The sequence below is a fragment of the Stegastes partitus genome, unplaced genomic scaffold, assembly GCF_000690725.1.
Source record: "Stegastes partitus isolate 25-593 unplaced genomic scaffold, Stegastes_partitus-1.0.2 Scaffold200, whole genome shotgun sequence".
In the NCBI taxonomy this organism is placed as follows: domain Eukaryota; kingdom Metazoa; phylum Chordata; class Actinopteri; family Pomacentridae; genus Stegastes; species Stegastes partitus.
In genome coordinates, this window is record NW_007577931.1 from 35,915 (window position 1) to 57,948 (window position 22,034).

The 22,034-nt window shown below is 41.8% G+C and overlaps 1 protein-coding gene and 1 non-coding gene across 2 annotated transcripts in view; both read right to left on the reverse strand.

Moving 5' to 3' along the window:
* cald1a (caldesmon 1a) overlaps positions 1–22,034 on the reverse strand; it is a 39,109-nt gene that overhangs the window by 4,500 nt on the left and 12,575 nt on the right. Inside the window, exons 3-13 of the mRNA XM_008280580.1 lie at positions 21,248–21,385; positions 16,605–17,016; positions 16,478–16,510; positions 16,283–16,393; positions 14,418–14,420; positions 13,676–13,788; positions 11,543–11,810; positions 7,023–7,160; positions 1,389–1,432; positions 1,061–1,136; positions 87–227 (exon numbers count right to left, since the gene is read on the reverse strand). Of these exons, the coding sequence (XP_008278802.1) occupies positions 87–227; positions 1,061–1,136; positions 1,389–1,432; positions 7,023–7,160; positions 11,543–11,810; positions 13,676–13,788; positions 14,418–14,420; positions 16,283–16,393; positions 16,478–16,510; positions 16,605–17,016; positions 21,248–21,385 (1,477 nt within the window). The remainder of the gene's footprint in view (positions 1–86; positions 228–1,060; positions 1,137–1,388; positions 1,433–7,022; positions 7,161–11,542; positions 11,811–13,675; positions 13,789–14,417; positions 14,421–16,282; positions 16,394–16,477; positions 16,511–16,604; positions 17,017–21,247; positions 21,386–22,034) is intronic.
* trnak-cuu (transfer RNA lysine (anticodon CUU)) lies at positions 5,399–5,471 on the reverse strand. The gene has a single exon. It is a non-coding gene; the product is annotated as a tRNA-Lys (tRNA).

Below are 22,034 nucleotides of genomic sequence, written 5' to 3' on the forward strand. Positions count from 1 at the left end.
TGGGCTCTTTCCTCTTTCTCTCTCTCTCTGGTCTAACTTTCTTACATTCTCCACTACATCATTTTAAATATAGAGTTTTTTTTTACCTTGAATGGGCTTCCGCCGCTTCCAGGCGAGCTGAACACGTTGCCTTTCTCCCACATGCTCTTGATGTTTCGTATGCTATCGGTGACCATGGGCAAATCCACCGCTCCCGAGCGAGGGGATCGAGACTCCTTGTTCTCTCTCTGCAGGGACAAAACGGGTGGGTTTGAACTGCCGAATAGCAAGGATGGCTCCTCTGAGCTCAGAGCTCAAAGCTCTTTAAAGCTTCTTTAAAAAAAAACAAAAAAAAAAACCTCTCATGAGCTTGCTAATAATAACAAATCTCTGCAGCATCTTTGGTATGTCTTCAAAGCGGACTGAGGAATATTACTGATGAAGCTTTGTGTGTTCAAATCCACAGAGAAACGTGTTGGGTGTGACTTGAAAAAGGATATAAGCATGAGGGAGCTATTTCTGACTGACAGGTTTGGGGCAACTTATAGACCCAAAATGACAACAACAAAAAAAAAAATCAGATTTTTAGCTGATTAAGACTGGAATCAGATGTGGAAGTTCTTTATGTGACCTAATTAAGCTTTTCTCTGGCTTTGGTCCTGTTATCTGGATGTGACTGCATATTTGATTAGTCAGAAAAAAACAAATACATGTACAAAGGCACTAAAGTTAATCAGTTACTTAAAAGAAGCCTGAAAAAGGAACAGAGAAGCTCTTCATCAGGATAAACTATACATGTAGGTTTCTGTTTTTCTTATAGTTGGCTGTATTTGATATTTATACATAAAAGCATTTTATTTAAACATATGTAAAAGTAGATATACTAATAAACTAAAGTGAAAAAAAACATCTTCTTTTGGTGTTTTATGTCTTACTGCTTGTTTTTTTATTCGCTGCACAGCTGTGTTGTGTTATCCAATGTGCAATGGGCCAAATCCTTAAATATAAACTAATTACAAACTACTTCAGTGTCTACATTGCAGCACAAATGTTGATTTTTTGCATCTGATGCATTGCTGACCTGAGCAGCTGAGGTGTACTGCTCCAGCCTGTTGTCTATCTTGGACACCACAGGAGAATGAGACGTCTTCACTGTGCTGCTGGGCAGAAGCAAGTAATTAGCAAACGGTACATGAAAAATGAGACCACTTTGAATATTATACTGCACATACATTATATACAATTTGGTCTTTAGTTCCTAGACTGCAGACACTCAAGTGGGAATTAGAGCTTCAGCTCCAGATTACTTTCTTCCTATTCAGCAAAAAACAGGAGTGCTGAAGAAGCTTTGTTAGCGGCACACAAAATGATTAAAATGATGATGCTTTAAGTTGTATTTTTTTTTTTACCTTTTCTGCGCCGACTTGTTCAGGAACTCTGCTCTCTCTCCAATCTGTGGAGAAAAGGTTAGAAAGGCAGCGAGTTATAAATATTGCAGCAGTGTTCCACTCGTGCATAAATCACCGCAACACTTCTAACAGATGTTAAAGCCGGCTTTCCTTTTGATTTCCGTGCATCTATTTCTCGGTTATTGTTTGCGTAAACCCATCTCTGGCTTCGGTCACTGTGCAGACACACACATGTGATTCAAAGTAATTACTGGGTCTTCGAGATTTATAGCTTAAATAGCAATTATGCACTTAACTTTTTATCCAATAATCCTTTTGACCAAACAAGACTGTATTTTTTTAATAGTCAATATGTCATTTTGTCTCATTTTTTTTAATATGCTCAACAAGTTACACACAATGCAACTGATTGTGCTCAAAATACTATGAAAGACATGCACACACACACAGATAGAGGGGAAAAAAAACACAGCAAGCCCTTTTTCCTATCTCTGCCTTTGGACTGTGGGAATCTCAGAGGATTGTTTATGATATACGACTTTAAGGCTAAAAGAGGGGGCAGCACATGCGTTCCTTATATGCACACACACACACAAATAAAACCTTTAAATGGACAAAAGAAGAAAAAAAGCTTCTCTGTGAAAAAGGGACCTTGCGCTCGGCTGCTACCGAATGTGGGAGTTCCCAAAATACTCCTCGACAGGAAATTCCCCATTCTCAGACGCGTTTTAAAGAGCTGTAGCCATCCGAACGCAGTTACAGTAATCCTGTTAACCCTAATCGCTTTCCTGCATATCCCTGCCGCCTGTCCTTCATTTCGTCCCTCTGTCCTCCTCTGCCAGACTAACACTGCGCTTTATCTACAACACAGAGCGGGGTTATGCTGGTATAGAGCTGATAACATGAAGGCGAGCTCTTGGGACTGTGTGTTCCACCGGGAGCTGATTCCTGATAGCGTGAGGCATATTTTTCTGTGTTTTAGTGTAACCGGAGCCACAAAATGGCAGTTGTCAGGAAAAAAAAAACAACATAACAGCAAAAGGAAAGAGCGAAGAAAAAAAAAAAAAAAGGTGCATGTTCTCAAATGGCATGCATGTAATTTTGTAATCTGAAATAGGCTTTTGACAGGTTGAAGGGGCATGAAATTCACTCAGCGCACAAATTGAGCAAGAAATTGTTCAATTTAAGTGAGAAACAGAAGAAAACGTATCTATCTGCTGTTGTGCAGTTTTTGTGCCGAGCAACAAGAAACAGATTTGAGTCGCTTGTTATATGTTACTTATAAGATTATTACACTTATATTGTGTGCTGCAGCTGCAAAAAACACAGGCTAATATTTAACTTTTTAAAGCTGCAGCAGTCAGTTTTACTATGTGTAACACAGAACTCATCAATCAACTTAATGACTCTGCTTTTTTAAGCATTTTGACATTTTTTTCAGGTCATTGTTTTGGTTTTTTACAGCCCTTATCTTTATTGTTTTGGTTCCCTCCTGCTGGTTCCACACAGCAGGAAGGTGTTTTCAGTCAAAGAGGCGTGTTAAACCCACGACCTGAGCAGCACTAAACAGACGAGCCTGTCAACATGTGTAGCAGGTGGTGGAGACCAAAAACGGAGCCAAAACAAAACTGAATATCAGATTTACGTTCGCCAAATGGCCAGAAACACAACTTCAAATGAATGCTGATGTTGCTATGAGCCTGTTGGATATGTAAATTAGCAATTGTTTGCTAACACAAATCAACTACATCAGGTGATTTTTAGAGCCCAGTCAATACTAAAGCTTATTTCTAAAGAATATTATGCAGGAAAAGAGGCTTGAAATAAGTTCCATTGTTTGTACTCTAAGCAGCACATGCAGCAGCAGTGTAAACAAATGGTGGTGCGGAGTAAAGCAGCGTCTTTACATTAACCTGCTAACGAGTTTGCGGAATACATTGCTGAAAAGTTAGCAAACAACAACTCTATCAGTACAACTCTAACACAACCCTGTTCCTGATAACTGCCACAGTACTAACGCTTAAACAACATCTGTTTGCTGTTAGCGAGGTAGCTAGCTGGCTATACTTGGTCAGCTTCAGAGCATCTTTTCCTCTTTATTCTGCACCTCAGCAGACACTCATGCTTATGAAACTCCTTAGTTATTTTCCCTAGCTAGCAAACTACGTAGCAACTGTCAGAGCTTGTCAGCTGAGTGGAAAGCTAATGTGCTAGCATCAACATATATAGCATACATATATATCCAATATTTAGATTTTTTTTTAATGAAAAGATGATAATAAAAGGATAAAATTGGTGTCAAAATCCGCCAACATTTGCTCGAGTGAATATGCTAATGTTGCATTTATAGCTTCTCCTGCTGCCACCACAGGAAAAAGAAAGAAGGAACTATACAACTATTATAATAACGTTTTGTAAATGTTTGCCTAAAATTACTGCTTTGACTACAGGCGTAGAAAATGGTGATCGATTAAATGCAGCTCGGGTGTACAGTTTATTTGTTGTATTCCATAACAAAAACTCCTTATTCGACACATAAACACACATAAAACCTGAACACAGAACACTGCAAAGGAAGAGTTCAACAAACAGACAGACGCACTCGGCTGTACCTACAGTGAACATGACGACAAAGTAAAGCTGTGTCTGTGCGGCGAGTTCGGCAGGGTGAGAGAGAATTACAACAACATTATTCACAAAAGTGACCACAAACAAACAAAGCACTGGATTCTAGCACGATCAGAGATCACACACTATTAGAGCCAAACCTCGAGTGTGGAGTCTCACTGGGACGGGCCAGATGGATGTTACAGCTAACTGTCACTAATTAGATTTTCTCCACTGGCTGAAAATCCCCCCTTGATTTTCAGTGTGTGGGAGTTGGCTTTTGGCAACACTGGAGACATTTATTCACATTTGAGTTGATTAAACGTTCCTTCGCCGTGACAAACATTTATCTTCGGCTGTGGATGGGGAGGGGCGAGCCGGGTCGATTCCGGTTGATCTTTGGCTGTGTATTTCTTGCAACAAACAGGTTAACATGTCAGGAAAATGACATCGGTTAAGTCAGACATTTTCCTCCAGCAGCTGACTGCAGCACATCTCTCTCAGTTCATCGAGGCTCGCTCCATTTCTGAACGCTCCTTCATCTCAGTCAGATAACACTTCATGCAGAGAGCTAAAAGAGGTGAGAGGTGCAGATGCGGGTCATCTGGCACTTAATCTCTCCAAATATTTTGAATGTTTAGCTTAAGCTTTGCTGCGCTGCCGGATGAGTGGGATTTGGAGAACTATAATATTGACTCCATTGTGCTGATGACTGTGCTGGACCTGATGCAAATACAGCAACGGCCAAAAGTACACTTCTGTAGTTAAAGCAAAGTGTTTTAAAATTGCGGTTGCTTCAGCTGCTGTGTTCGCAAAAAAACTGGCAGATATTAAAAACAGTTCACTGCGCGTCTCCTCAGAACAGCGATCGACAAATAGATAAGAAACTACAGATAAGCAGAGCTGTGTTTTCAGTGTTTTTACAGACTTTTGTTTTCAGATAAAAAAACACTAGAGTAAATGTGTAAGGAATAACTTAAACAATTGTCTGCTCTCAACAAAGCTTCAATCATTAGCATGACAAGCTAACTAGCGTTCTACCTACAACAGTGACTGAATGTTGCTTTCAAGGCCCACGAAATTATCGTTGGGTTACTCATTCACACACCCTGTTCAAGATACGATTTTTTATTCCACCTCGCTGTTCTGGGTATAAAGAAAGTGATGCATTCAGGGGACGTTGTGCCTTTTAAGGTCCCCTGAATTGTGCAAATCCATGTTTATTGTGTTTTGTGGTTGAAGACGGTTACTTTTGCCACACGACTAGCTCAGCAAACTCTAAAAGGAATTTTTCAAGATATTCCACAGTCAGGGTTTAATTCAGCACCAAATTGCAGTCACTGAATTGTTTGTTAAAATCTCTTCAACCTATAATCCCCATCAACATCGTCTAAAATTCCAATCGCCCAACGTGGGGCTCGAACCCACGACCCTGAGATTAAGAGTCTCATGCTCTACCGACTGAGCTAGCCGGGCTACTTGGGCATGCAAGAATGTCTGCTCAAAATATATATACATGACTTAATAAATAAAAATGCTACTTTGGGCACCTGTTAGAGTGAACACGAGAGTCTCCATGCACTCCCAACATCTTGGGAGTTGAAGACCCAGTGCATTACTTTTATTATGACAATTTCATCACAACAACTGGAAAGTCCTCAGCACACATGGCTACATGTGGCTAATGTTTATGAATTGAATGTCCACATGTCAGAGGTCTGTTTAAACGACTAATAAACTAAAATACTAAGAGACGGCTGAAACTTTAGGACTGATTTGAACCCAAGAAACAAGGACAAGGAAGTGTGGGTTAATGTGTTTTCCATGTCTATTGTTGTGCTTCAGCAAAACCTAAACTCAACTAGTGTTTATCTGTTTGCTTTTCCCCTGCTCGATGTGCTCACATATACTGCATTATAACACGGCTGAATTCCCAATAAGGCTATTCTCACTTACATATTGTATGAAACAGTGAGTAAAAGTCAGCACAATAAGACTACATATTAGAGGCCTTTCTAATCTGCCGCTCTGCACCTCTAGATTACTGGTTTAATAACCCAAACGTTGTCTGACAAACTCACCAAATACATGAGGTAAAAACAATAACTGTGCTGTAAATTATAGCTCATAGAAAAAGTTAGAAGAGTCACAAAGTTCTGGTCTCAATCTCAATTCCATCTGTGTCAACTGCTTTGCTCACAGATGTAGAGAGAGTCTTCTTTCTGAAGGAGGTGTGCAGTAGCTCAGCTGTATTTATAGCTAAAGAAATTGAAACAGCCTGTTTGGAACCAGATGAAAACCAGAGGTTATACTGTCATGGTGAAATGAAGCATCTTTGCAGCATTTTGAGTTGCTAAACTGAAGGACACATTCTGGAGACTTTCATTGATTTGCTGAAAAGGGGCAGAATATGGGACCTTTAAGGAGGTCATCCCAGAGCCCAATCGATGTCAGAGTGAAATAACCGGCATGGTGGGACGTTTCTCACTAAACAGCGATGCTGTTATGTGTCATGTCAGTCCTCTGAAAATACAAACAAGTATGAAAGCTAAGCGAGCACACAGTGTGAATGATAAGCGCGATCTTACATTTCATCACATCGTACTTATCATACTTGAACTAACAAGCTCTGTGCTGCATAAACAAGCAAACTGAGGTGTTACTTTGTCTGTGAGTGTCAGCTAATGGTTTACTATCATCTGTGTAGCAATCAAGTGCGTATTTAAAACCCCTTTAAAGACCGCTTTAAATCGAGACAGCTGGAAACATTTAAAAGTCAGCGAGGGATGCCATTTTCAACCGACACGCAAAGCTAATGTTTGACTAATTAGCTAGTTAGCCCCGGCTGAAAAAAAAAAAAAAATCTGCCAGAAACAGATTTCTATTCAGCCAGCATCAGCCTGCTGTCTGCACACTAGATTTTGATTGGTATGTCTGACCGTATTATCATTACCACTGCGCAAGTGCCGGTGGGACGCGGGGCTGAGTGGACGGTCAGATGCGAGAGGTTAAAAATGGTGCACTGACCTTCAGAGAGGAGCCTCGAGGGCTGACACACTTGAACGGTTTTCCGTCCCCGTCCATGGTGTCTTCCACCTTCTGTCTCTTCTCAGCTGCCTCTGCTCTCCTCCTCTCGATCTCCTCTTTCATCTTCCTTTTCTCCTCCTGGGAAAAAAACAGTTGAGCCAGTTCAGCAGACGCACTTCTACATGCAAAACCCTTGACATTTTTTTTTTATTTTCAGTGTTTCTGGTGTTGATTGGGAATTTGTGTGTTCACCCTCTGAACCCCCAAACCCATCCATCTATTATTTATGCACCACTTAATCCTCATTAGGGTTGTGGGGGGCTGGAGTCTATCCCAGCTGACTTAGGGCAAAAAGGGGACACTCTGGACAGGTCACCAGTCCATCACAGGGCTACACTCACGAGACAATCAACCAAGCACACTCACATTCACACCATTTAGATCAAGAGAAAGCACACAAACTCCACACAGAATGATTCCAGGCACAGGTTGGGACGCAAACCAATGATCTTCTCGCTGTGAGGCGACGGTGCAAACCACTGAGACACTGTGCCGCCCCCCAGAACCCGATATCACCAAAATAATTAGAGCTAGCAACAGTAAAAACAGAGAAAATCAATAAAATGTTGAACTTTCTCATGGCAGTTGAATAACTAACCTGTGAAGTGCTGTTCTCAGCTTAACCTAAAACCCTTTATTCTACATGTGTAGTTTGAAAATTTGCCAAAAATGAAGCATTTGCACTAAACAGATCCTGTAAAAAAAAAAAAAAATTACGAGCTCTTTGACACAACTGCTCACTCGGTTGCGATTAAAAGCCACGTGATAAAAAATCTGAGACTTTTCAGCTGAACTGCAGGCTGTGTTCACGCAGAGCAGAGAGGAAATGAAAATGAATTGAAACAGAAAGTAGTAAAACAGTTACAGTATGAGTCACCATTTGTTTTTATAGTTCTGGCAACACATGTGGGCACTAGTAGGAATGTTGTACATGTTTATTCTACGTTTTTTCCCCATTTTTGTAAGATAAGTTATCAAAGAAATTCAACTTTTGTGTTTTCTTTTTAATGATTTATGACATTAAAACTATGTCAAACTGCACAAAGCAAATTTTTGAGTTCTATCTACTTCCATCGAGGTGCAAGACTTTATACTACAGTGGAAAATGAGACCAGAGTGAGTAGAGGAGCAGAAATCACCCAGAAGCCGCTTGGAGTTCAGGGGGTTGTTTTCTTAAGAGCATTCGTAGGTGGCGCTCTGTTTTTTGCCTGTCCAGCCATGCCGGATATTGCTGCTCATGCTAAGTGCCCACTTCACTTCTATTTACTCTAAACAAACCACTGTTGCTGCTGGAAACCTAAAACAGACTTCCTGTGCGCCGGAGGATTTTTTGCCTGGGAACAAACTGATAGATGGGTGTTTTGAGGAGATCGTGCAAAATCCCTCATGAGCCTGGTAAAAGCTGAACGACTTCCATGTGACAGGGAGGATTATTATGTGAAACGGCGTATGTCGCAGGCAGTCAACAATCAGGAATGCAGCTGATCCAGACAATAGATACATGTCACCCTCTAATTGATTTACTTGCTTTATCCAATGAAGCAGGTGAGGGACAAATTCAATTACTCACAGCAAAATTCTTATATACAGTGATCGCCTGCTTCAGGAAAAACAAAAAAAAAAATTGCCTGGGACATGCAGAGTAATGGTTAAAAAAAAACAATTAATGTATGAACCATTTGTACTGTAGTCAGAAGAGGGCTGATGCTTGGCAGTATATCAGGCCTTTCCAGCAGCCTTGTCTTGGTTAATTAGTCTCTCTGTATCTCTGGGCCATCTTTTAATTACAAACCAAAAGGCCTCATTAACATCACACAAGAGGAGAAGAACAGGGGCAGATAGCGAGAGACGGGCTGCCACATTCGGAGCCAAGATCAACAAAGACGACCAGTCTGGGTAATAGTGAGAACGCAGGGCCTCGGAGCGAGCGAGCGAGCGGCTGGGAGAGAAAATGAACGACGTTTCGGCACAGACGGGATCACAAAGGAAGGGGGAGGTTATCGCGCTCGAGATACATAAGGATGAGGTCGTTATGAGAGGAAAGAGGAATAACATATGTGAGTTACAAGTGGGGACCCAAATAGGTTGAGTCACGATAACGGTGACTTATGGCCAGATAACGTCACGGCGGCGCTAGCGTGAGTGTGATACATGACTTTCAGCTCACACAGGTGCAAAGGCTAAATCAACATGAGAGGGGTGAGAAAGAATAAGAAAGGACTCGGGGTTGCGTAATTTACAGAAATGAGAGGAATAAATGAGGCAAATGAGATTAAAGGTTCCCATACGGTAAAAATTAATTTGTATTGTAATTATTATAAACTTAGAGGCATAAAGGACAAGCTGTTAAGATATGAAGACATTTACTTCAAGACCTCCCAAAACTAGACGGCCTCCCAGCTTTAAGGGGCAGGAAAAGGTTTACTCAACTGCTACGTTTTAGTAGAGGAACCAACAGTCGTCAAGCTAAAAATTTTTAGCATCATCCAGCCTCTTTACTTCTCACTGCTTTCATTCCAATGCCTCACAGTCCACCAGGTTTGGCTGCAAGAGTGAACACAACAGTCTTCATGCACTCCCAGCATCTAAGGAACTGAAGATCCAGTGGATTACTTGTATTTTTGATGGCAATGTCACCACAACAAGAAACAAATCCTTAGTGTTAGTTAATGTTGTGCAGCTAATGTGGCTATCGTTAGTATTAGCTTAGGATGTATACCCACGGGTCAGAGCTCTGTGGAAATTTTAATGTTGAGGGACGGTCGGTAATATTTCTGTATAAAATCATCACTCAGCTTCATTTAAAGTTACTTAGAACAGGATTAAAACCAAGAGTTATACAGTCATGGTGTAATGAACCATCTTTGTGGTATTTTGAGCTGCAAATTTGAAAGACACATTCTGGGGACATGTAAGACTTTTAATAATTTGCTGAAACAGGGGCACAATATGGGACCTTTAACATCAAACTGAAATACTTTTTTTAATCCCCAGAAATCAATACATATACACTCCTGGTCAAAGGTTTTACAACACCCCCCCTTCCCCTTTTGTAATTATGTCGAAATACAAGCATTCAAATCCAGTGAACGACCTGAAACTGAACAGTTACCAAAAGCTCATCCTACTGTATAAAAAGAAAATGACCAAACACTATGCTAAAGGTGCCTCAGATAAATGAAAACATGTGTTTCAATTGATGGGAGAGGAGCACAGTTTTCACACATAAACCCTGTCAAGCATCAGAGCAACCAACAAGAGCAACCTATTTACAGACTGCAATGTGAAAACTGGACGTATTCCAAAACTTGGTGGTTCATACATATACGTCTTTCTTTCTGAGGGCATCTATTTGTATCACTCTTCTATAGAAAATGCTTTTTTCTAATGTGTACCTATTTTATTTTTTATAATTTATGTATATTTGTATTCTTTTTTGTTACTACTGCTCTTACTTTTTCTTTATTTCAGTTTCTTTCCTATATATGAAGCTGACTCGAGCAAACGCACAAAGAATTCCAGTGTACCTGAACTGTAATGTACTCCTGCAAGTGGCGATAAAACTCTATTTTATTCTTTTTTGTGTAAATAATTTATGCTCCTTTCATTAACGTTCTCTGAGGGTCGACACTTCTTTGTTGTACCTGATTCCTATCTGTGTTGCCAATTTGATTGGTGCACTATCTGCGTGGGTGGGTATTAAAACACATTCACTTCTCCTCTGGTTAGCCATTGTTTTCTGCTAATAGTCTCATCTGAGATTCGAGCGTTCCATGTGCTACTCCATGTGAGTTGGCAGGATGACTCATTCATACAAGATTTGCCAGTTGAGATATTTGCCAGTGCTGACAAGACCCTGTCTTTCCCATAACAACAACAACAACAACAGCAAACACAGAGTTGAGGACTCAAGAGGATCCAAGCTGTTCAACAAGTGGACTTCTCAATGTGAATTGCCGGGATAGGAAGAGACTGAATTCCAAGTTAAAAGGAAATGACAACAGCTTCATGGCTGTATTGTGGCCTCGGGTGAACCTCAGAGATCTAAATGTTGTTATCAAAGGGAGAAAGGCCAGGATGGGTTATAATAAATAAAAGTAATAACATGAAACACCAACCTTAACAGCACCATGTTTCATGTTGTAGAGGGACTTAAATTCCTCACATAAACATTTAACTATAACATATGCTGTGTGGGTTTATTGAAAATGAAAACTACTTGTAGGAAACATTGATTTGTGGTGCTGCAGTCTGACTGTTAGGTATGAATCTGTCAATCAGCCGGACGCTTCAGGCCTGAAGATGAATTTATCCTATTTTGAAAAGCGGGATAAAGTGTACCACAGTATCATTATACTTTATACCAATACTGGAATTCATTTTCAAAAACTTGGAAGAGAAACATAGGCACAGTAGATCTGATCAAACACCATCCACTAAGTGAATAAACTAACTCCTACCTCCTCTCTGGCTTTCTTATCCGCCTCCTCCTGCTTCTTCTGCCGCTCCTCCTCCTCCAGCACCTTCCTCCTCTCCTCCCTCTTCCTCTTCAGCTCCTCCAGCTCGGCCTCGGCCTCCTGCTGCTTCTGCTTCATCCTCTCGAACTCCTCGCTCTCGGCGTCGTCGCGGCGGCGCTTCAGCTCCTCCAGCTTGCGCTCTGCCTCCAGGCGGGCGGCGTCGTCCTGCTCGTCGGCGGCGGACACCTCGGGGGAACGGACGCTGCCGCGGCTGGAACACGAAAACACGGGGTCAGGACGCAAAGCCGGTGGATATCCAGGTTAAAGCTCGACATTCGATCCAGATTGAATATTTAAACGCACACTTGAAGGATTTTTATCTCTGTCATGGACTAGCGGGCGACACATAAACACACAAAAGCACGTGGACACATACAAAACGCCAACAATCACCTTTGCAGAGATAAAGTTACAGCTCGTTTCAAATTTCACGCCAGTGTTTCGCCCGGAGGACTTACGGCGGGTGACCCGTGACGGAAAAACACACCGCTGCTGAGCCGAGTGCTGAAGAAAACCAACTTGTTTGCTTGTAAATCAGATTCAGATATGCTTTTCAATTATTTTGCAAGGAGCCTCAGGCAACACTTCCACGCTTTTACCCCAGCCTGAGCAACAAACAATAAATGTTGCTGTAACATCAATAAGTTCCTGTCTGATAGAAATGCCCCTGTTCAGCAGGTGGAAACACTACGGGCAAAAATGAACATTTCTCCTCCACAATTTCACATATATATTGTATTTTTTTTTTTTATAGGAATGTGTGTCTTCTGCTCCCATGAAGTCACAGTGATCTTTGGTGGTTTGGTAGCTTGATCTTTTCCGCTGACCTTTTCTGTTGAGAATATTAAGTTACTGCAGTACTTTTCCAAAAGTAGTCAGGAGCAGAGAGGCACTGATATACTGGCTTCATGCAGTCGGACTGCTGCTGTAATATTTGACTGTCAATTATTGGGAGGAATTGGGATCTCTGTCACCGGTTGCTCTCAAATTAGCTTCAAAATAAAAGCATCATGTCTTTTACACTAGAAATGATCAGGAGCGTCAAGCAGGTGGGAAAATGTTGACAATACAGATGGTTTAACCCTTTGAATACCAAGCATTTTCTGCTCCTCTTGTATTTTTACACACTGTAGGCTCTTTTTATTTAGTCCTGCACCTCAATGGAAACAGCACCAGCATGGATACAGGTAGAGAGAACTTAAACATGAAGAGTTCATTTGCAAAAACAGATAACTCCATTTTTACAGATTTTCAGAAAATTTGTTTTTTTGTTGTTTGCTTGAGATAATATCAATCAAACTGAAGCTGACTGGATTTGACTCGGTCGAAATGACATGACAAAAATAGAGATTACTTAAGTTTGATTGATATTTTCTCAGGTAGACGATGGAAAAGTGGGTTTTCTGAAGGTTTGTGAAGATGGCATTATCTGTTTTTGCAAATGAACTCTTCATATGTATTCTGTGCAGTATGACACAGTTAAAACAAATTAAATGTTTGTCATGTGACTGTTGGTCACAGCTGGGTCAATAATGGCTTCACTTTTGCACCAAGAAGCACAGATGTTTTTTTTTTTTTGTATTTTACAGAATCCGGTGAGTGTCAACAGATTATTGTTTGGCAAATTTTTAATTAAGACCTATGAAATAAAATGATTTTGATAAAATATCCATATTTATAACTCAGATTTGGTCATGCAGCAAAAGTTAGACATCATCAGTTTAAAGACTGCTTAAAAAAAGTTGAAAATCCAACACTTTGTCCTGTTTTTGCAGCTTCTTGCCCTGATAAATGGTGCAATTTAGGTGATTTAAAAAATTGCATTCCTTTACACCGGCAAGTTTTTGGGGGTTCAGAAGGTCAAAATAGTAATATTTAGCATAATATAATGCGCAGGCTAATCGCATTCATGTAATTATTTAGATTTTCCAGACACTTTTATTTTTAACTGGCAGCAAACTGGGGCATGAATCTGATGAATGCCGGGTTTCTTGAATAATTTATAAGGCCTGGCTATCCCCAGAGTGAGTGAGAACCAGACAGTGACTCGCTGTGTGTGTTGCTGCTCTCGCGTACCTGAGGGTCCTCTCAGGTTTCCGGTGCTGTTTGGGAGTCGCCTCCTCGTGCAGCCCTCCGTTGTGCTTCCTCTCGTCCTCCCTCTCCTCCCTGGCTCCGCCCCTCTCGTTCACCTGCAGGCAGACAAACAAAGTGAACGCAGATGCAGCAGGCGGAGGGGAAGGCTGGAAGGTGGGCGAGGTCGATCATGTGACATGACACGATGTCGCATGAGAGGAAAGAGAAGGAGAGCACACCCCGAACAAAATAACACAGAACATCACATCTGGCTGAATCCACTCCAGAATTACTGCTGACTGAGGATTATCCAACATGTGATCAGGGCTGGGAGTGTCTCCAGCTGTGTAGTTTCTACCTCTAACTGCTGTTCATCATCAAAAACATAATTTAAGTTTTCTATCTTTTAAATAATATGTGCAGAAGTCCAATATGTGCACAGCCAGTTCAGTTTTGGACATATATTATTAATCTAGAGACTGGCAAAAAAAAAAAAAAAAAAAGCTCTGGTTAAAATACCGACTAGAAAATTAAAAGCTTGGTTCATCAGGATCATCAGTTTGTGTAAGAGACTCATTACACAAGAAATCTAGGAAGGAAATGTTCGCTTGAGCAGTTAAATCAGAGTGCAGATGCTTATTTAGACTTAAAAAGCAAAGAACTGCAGATTAAAGTGGACTGATGAACCCAAGTTGGCCATTGATGATGATATTTTGCTTTTCGAGCAGCAATTCCCACTTTTTACTTGCTTTTTACTTAAAATATAAACACAGCATGTCATTTTTATTGAATTCTATCCATTCTTTTTAATGTAAGGGGGATAAGGTTTTGTTGTTTCAACACATGGCATCTCTACAATGGAATGGACATCATGAAACGACCAACGACGCACGATACTGGAAATGATGCAGGGCAGATGGAGAGTGAAGAGCATGTCCCCTATATGCTTTGTGGTTCTGGATCCTACTCATGGATTGTTCTCTTGCTCTTCTTGAAGGACTCTGTGAAGTTGATGGACACTTTGGGGGACTGGGTCACACCTTTATTCAAAGCATCATACAGATGTTTGATGGCTGACATGTCTGGAGAGGCCATAATTGGAACATGTTCAGCTGCTATGCTAGTAAAAGGGCAGCACATATTCTGGCAACATGAGTACGTCCTAAGTTGTCTTCATCAAGTGATGATGGCGAATGAACGGGTAACCATGGCTGTGAGGATTTCACCTGTTGACATTACCCAACAACATCAAGATGAAATGCGGATTCATGGCACGTTCCATCCCATAACATCACTCCTCTGCCTCCATGGGACGCTGTTCGTACAATGTTGCATCGACTTAGTAAGATACCAAACACAACTTCTGCCATCTGCTCTGAAAATGAATGAACCAATCAATGAATCAATGAAATGGACCGTCTAGTGTCCAGCAAACAGACTGGAGCACTGGAGCTGTTTACTAAGCTGTTCTGCCTTCAGATCAAGGCCTCGATGTGGGCGACAAGCTCACAAACCAGCTTCCCTCAGCCGATTTCTCACAGCCTGAGCAGAAATTCTCTAGTTGTTCACAACAACAACTTCATCAGAAGTCTCTGTAGTCGATCTCAAACAATTTCACAGATGGACGAGCCTAATGTGATGCTTCTGGGCTCGATTGGTGCCACAATTTCCTGTCGTGTCATGCTGTCTGAAACAATTTCTTCGACCACATATGATGAAGCTGTGGACAATCAAGTGCCTGGCTACGGCTCTGGCTGACATGCCAGCAACCGGCAGCCCGTTCTCGTGTTTCTCTTGTCATCTGTGGCGTCGTGCCATTTGAAGGAAGCTGCATTTTAAGGTGGACTTTTGTAATCGTTGGTCAAAGGCGTGTCTGCGTGCTGGTTACACTCCCTGATCATTGTGCTTTGACATGGCACCTGACTCCAGTGTGGATTAACTCAATGGTCATGCTGCATTTATATTTTTGTTCAGTGTTGATAGAACAGATAAAATGCTTCGTATGGTCTCAAACGTTAGACTGGAAGCACACGATATGACGGCTCAGGTATTTTTTAAAATGTTTCTCTGCTTCTGTTACTGGCTGGAGTGGACTCAGTGCAATGTGACGTGTTGCCGCCCTCTCAGCTGAGGTGGAAGACATGCAGAAAACACACTGTGACCACTCTGTGGAGCATAGCATTAACCTCATTAAAAACTGGCTGCAAGGCTGCAACCACACCTCGTAAAGAGCAGGCTCAGTTACCAGCAGTTTGCAAATGGTGCAAACCACACTCGACAACACGAGGTGTCCGGGTAATTTCAGCATCTGGCTTTGACATAAGTCACAAAGTCAACATGATTGGCTCATTAGCAGAGTCTTTTTCACAGTTTAATCTTAAAAGATTTCTGCTGAAATGTCTTCTCAGAGATGCGTGGAGATACTGAAGTTACCCGGAGTGATTTTCTGTGCTGTGAATCACACCTCTACTGAAATTCTTACCGCATGTATGATACCTCATTATCCTCTGACTGCAGTATCTCAGATACCTCAAAGTCCTCTTCAGTGTCATTTCTTAGTAACATAGGCTTGTTCTCTGATGAATTATCTACATTATCATCCTCAGGTACCTCTTCCGCCTCCCCTGACGCTACTGCATCCTCCTCAGCTTCTGAATTAGCTGACTTGGCCTGATTAGAACTCTCACTGACTACAGAAAGTGTTTCTTCCTCAGCCAGTGCCTATGAAAAAGGATTATAGCAATTTTTTGAAGGAAAGATCTCAAGGAAGTGCATTGCAAAAAGTCAACAAATCCATCACCATACCTTATTTTGCATGTTAGGCTCTTCAGTTGACGCCTACAGAAACAAGCATCACATTTGCAGGAGCTGTCAGTTACTAAAGTTAAATAAACGGCTAAAATAAATGAAAAAGAGCGAACAGACGACTGACCTGTTCTCTCAAGTAAGACCTTCTCGGCTTGTCCTCCACCACTTCAGCTTTCTGCTCCTCCTCCTCCTCCACCTCTCCGGTTTCAGGAGCAGCCTCCTCCTCCTCTCTCGGCTCCTCTCGCTCCTTCTGATCCCTCCTTGAACTGTAGGTCGCCGGCTTCTCCTCCTCGTCCTCATTGTCACGGTAACGACCCCTGCGCCAGGAGGAGGGCCTCTCCTCTTCTGCGTTGTTTCTCTCCGTGGCGACGCCGTCGACGGCCTCGGCGTCGTCCGGCTGCCTCTGTCTCTCCAGCGCCTCCTTCATGCGTCTCTGCCGTCTCTCCTCCCGTTTGGCCATCCGGTCCAGCAGCGCCTGGTCCTCGTCGTCTCCGCCGCCTCCAGAAGAGCCGCTCACAGTCACCGTCTCTGTCACACTGGGAGGAGAGAGAGGAGACAAACATTTCAGTGTGTCTGTATTTTTTTTTTCCTAATGAGGAGGATGTGCTGAGGTCAGAGCAGACGTCAGCTGTAAAGAAAATGCGGGCAGTGAAAGTAAACGCATAATATTATCTCTTGTTACCACCAAGCTGCCCTTGATCGAGGCCCATCGCCCCTAAAAGTAGCTCAAACGTGCTCTGTAAGCAAAGTTTCCAGATAGCGGCTGCCAGCGGTTGTGTTCAGCTTTATAGCCTGTATGCAGAGAATGCTGACAAATGGTTTTATTGACAGGTTTTCGCCACAGCTATTCTTTCAAATAAACTCAGGTCAGGCCTTTAAATGAACAGAAAATAAGCACATTCTCTTGGATTTCAGGTTTAGACTTTTGTATCTCACTCTGTCAGCTGTCTACCTGCTATAATGCAACTGAGAATGAGAGTCCACAGCCACGCTAATACGTCTGTGAGCTTAGGCGCAAAGCGTTTTCCAGCTAAATTCAAACTTCAGTATACTCACAGTGACGGCAAGAACATGCTGATGTTTAATTGAGACAACAGTTGTTAAGACAATTTACTTAAACCCACAAAAAGAAACAATATCAGCAAAGTCAAATTAATTTATAAAGCAGATTTACAGACAACAAGAGTTGAATCAAAGTGCTGTACAACTACACAAGCAGGCCGTGAAACACAATAAATGACTACAAGGCGAATATAAATAACATAATAAAAATAAAACGCAATAAAATATGAACACTAAAAAGCTACAACAATACAAGAGATGAAGTCGGAGTGCAAACACGAGCTGAATGCCAATGAGAAAATCTGGGACTTGAGCAGTTTCTAAAATAGAGAGTCAAAGCAGTTCTTACATAAAAAGGTAAACTGTTAAAGAGAATAGGAGGAAGCAATGCAAAAGCTCGATCACCTCTGTTTTTGTACCTGATCTCACAAAGCCTATCGGGTCGGTCGATCTCAGCGCGTTAACAGGGGTGTGATGATAAGACTTCTGCTAAATAAGGTGGCACAAACCCATTTAAAACCTTAAAAACAAACAATGAAATCTCAAAATCAGCGCTGGAATGGGCAGGGAGCCAGTGAAGCGAGGCCAATACGAGTGTTATGTGATCGCATTTTCTTTTACTTATTAGAAGACGAGCGGACGCACTTTGTGCCAGATGAAGATGCCGAAAAAGACGACCGCACTTTGGCCAAATACAGGGAATTACAGCTGTCTAACAAAGAGGTAACAAAGGTATGAGTACATTTTTCAAAGTCTTTGTGACAAATAGAACTTCAGCTTGGCTCAAAGTCTTAATAGAAAAAAAAATAGTGGAAATTTGAAGAAGGTGTCTAAGATCACCACAAAGGTTTTTTTTTTTGTACAAAAGAATGATTGTACAAAGAAAAAAGGGAAAAAAGTGCCATCAGGTTCATCCAAAAGGTCTAGCCAATCAAACATAGCAATCTCGGTCGTGTTTTCATTAATATTACAACGATTAATCCAAATTTTAATAAGTTCCAGCTTCACTTAATAAGCAGTCCAACAAGGTCTTTACTTTTTGCTGGCAGATGGATTTCTATCATCTGAAAAACAATGAATGATGAAAAGAAACCTTTCTTACAAACTACCAAACACATCAGGATTCGTCTTCTGGAGAAGATGAACAAATGTATAAAATTAAACCAACAGTTTTTGAGATATTTCTGTCATTAAAATGGTGGACTGACTGATAGCCTGAGCAGCCAACATAACCATCCACAAAGACAAGCTTCCACAAGGACCAAAGCATACATCCGACACACCCCATCAGTCACTTCAAACAGCCTCTTGGATGACAGATAAAACATCTTCAAAAAACCTCCGTGCTCCTAGGATTACCGTGACCTGGATAACTGAGAAGCTGCACAGACAAACAACTTAAAAGTAGGCTTTTACTGTACACCGAATACCAAATGAAAATCCCTCCACCTCGCTGCAAACAGCATGACTCAAACTATTCTGACCTGAAAGTCTGGCAAACATTATCCTTGCATCTGCACAATCAACAATGCCTAGTGAGCGCTAGGTTCTGCCTCAGCATCCTCCAGCACAATCCCCCTGTTGTTCGAGCGGCCCAGGATGTATCTCTGAGCTCATAGAGAGGAAACATTCATGACCACAAAGCAGCGTCTGTGCTGCTGGATGTCAGAACGACCCACTGCTTCCACCGCGGCCAAGACGACTTATCTCACAGCCTTAAACTGCATACAAATTGATAGTTGGTTCCTTTGTTCCTACGTCAGTCTTCCTGATGGATAGGTATGACCTAACGCATTGTTGAGGGGGTGTGCATGCAGCTGTAGTAACGGCAACGCTCATTTAACGAGTTTGGACGATGACGTGCGTGTTTAACCTTTCCAAAACACAAATTACAAGAGTACAAGTGTAAACAATGTGTGTCTGATGACTAGTCTATTTCTAAAAATAGAAACCGACTGTTACCTCAAAGGTTAAGCAGCAACTACACTAGTTAGGGGTTTTACAAGCCCCGTTTACAACTAACAGAATTACTGTTTAGCACGTACCCACTATGTGAGAGCTGAGCCAGTTGCTCTCTTCGACTGTGAAATAATACATTTTTGAAAAACTCCATCAAAGGTCACATCAGGTTTCATCTTCCAGCTTTCTTACTATATTTAAAATACCATGACTTGTGCTAAAATTGAAGAACAGTGCTATTATTGTCTACACTACATGGATCATGCACTGCAAATGTCTCCATTAGCTTAGCTTTATTTAGCTTAGCTCAGTCTACCAGAGGTGTACTGGTGCATATATGCAGGTATACACCATGTCCACCAAGCTATGATGTTAGGTTGAGTGTATACCTACCAAGACACCACCAAACCAAGCCACAGAACCACGTATGTAGCCACTAAGTGCAAACTGAACACCCCTTTTTACAGGGTTTGGTATGGTCTAAGCTCTTTTTATTGTGTTTTGCGGTTCTTATAAATTTCAAAAAGCTGTTACGATATAAAGACATTTATTTCTGACATTCCTCAAGCACTCCTACAACTAGAAAGTGTCCCAGCTCTGCAAACCACTAAGAATTATACCAAACTGTTATCTAGACAAAACTTTGTATAGTCACTAACCGCTACCAATGAGATGAGCCATTCAGAAAGAACAGCTGCCCAGAGCTGCTTCTGCTAACCCTAAAATGTCTTAGTCACGAGCAAAGCATATCAAATGTTCTGCTGTTAAGAGTGAACATGAGAGTCTTTATGCACTCCCAGCATCTAAGGAACTAAAAACCCAGCGATTACTTTTATTGCCAATTGTGCGTCTAATGCTACAATTAGCTTTGGTTGTATACCCACAGGTCATTGCTCTGTGGAAACTGTAATGCTGAGGGAATGGTTGTGTTGTGAGTTTGGCAATAATTTTATGTAAAATCCTCATTCACGTCTACGATGGCTCCCAGAGAGTCTTCTTCCTGAAGGGGGCGTTAACAGCAGCAGCTTGGTTGCATTTAAAGCTACAGACACTGAAACAACCTGTTTAGAACAGGGCTAAAACCAGGTGTTTTACAGTCATGGTAAAGTGAACCATCTTTGTACCATTCTGAGCTGAAATCTGACATTTTGGGAACCTGTGAGACGTTTATTAATTCACTGGAAAGAAGCACAATGCGGGACCCTTCAAGCAAATCACCTGGATCATCAATCAGCTGGATTAACCAACTCATGGAGCTAATATTAGCTTAATTAGCTAGCCAACAATAGATGACAAAATCTGGCTGTCACTGTTCTTACTGTAGTCTGCAAAAATTCTCAATTACTGACAAGAGATGAAGCCGGCTTTTGTCTGTTTCGGAGTGAGATCAAGGACTCATTGTTAAAACGGTGGTAATAATGTGCTGTGAGAGAAAGGAAAGCTCGGTTACTAAAGAAAACTAAGGCAGAAAATGTGTCTGTGAGAAGTTTTCAAATAATCTCCAAAACTGCAATGAATTCCCTTTACAGCAGGAGATGTAAAAGGATTTTAGAGGCATACTTGTGAGCTCGCCTGACACAAAGAAGTGACTCACTCGTTATTTATTGATGAGGTACCACCTATAACCCATCACGGGCAGGATGACATTACATCAAAAGTTCTTCCTCCTTCTTTACCGGCGTCCTCAGTTGGCTGCAGACTACGTATTTACCACAAGGAGAGTTTGCGATGCTATATGCGCGTCACCTGTGGCTGTTGGTCATGACCAGGCTGTCTGGCTGACTGCTGGGCTCCTCGCTCTCCCTGCTCCTCATCCTCTCCTGCCGAGCCCTGCGCCTCCTCTCGCGGGCCGCCTCCTCTTCGTCATCATCATTCCTCGCCATCCTGAGGGAGAGAAAGCAAGAGAGTGAGCGAGAAGACAAAGAGACACATTTTCTTTCTGGTTCCCCCCAACTTTCAACCCTTCATCTCTTTCTTCCCATCCTCAATTTAGCTTCACAGTTGGAAACTCCAAAGCGAATGATTCTTTAAATTGGACTGTAATCATCACAGTGACCGAACCTGGTGGATTTGCCCTGAGTTTTTTTTTCCTTTCCTCTCTCCTATCAAGCCGACCTGTCAGCTGTGCAACAACCAATACTTCTTATCGTGGCAGCAGTTTTCACGAGCTGATAAAAACTAAATGTCTGGAGACACGGCTTGGCTGAGGATAAGAGAGAGCCATGAAACAGTGTTTCTGGCCACAGCTTGTACTGGTCTGGTCAGTGCTGGAACAGAGCAAACTGGAGAAACCAATAGTTTATAGTTTTTCAAGGAATTTAATACCGCGTTAAATCTAACAATCGGATTTTTCGAAAGTTAACAAACGAAAGTAAAGATTTTATGATGTCAAAACTACTTTGCAGTATTTTGCGCTGACAGAGGTGGGGCGAGCTTTGTTTGGCTCCATAAAATTGGAAGCGCACGCTTAGTTTTGTTGAGACATCCATTTCAACACAAATATCGCCCTCCCAGTTTAACCTTCTGAACCCCA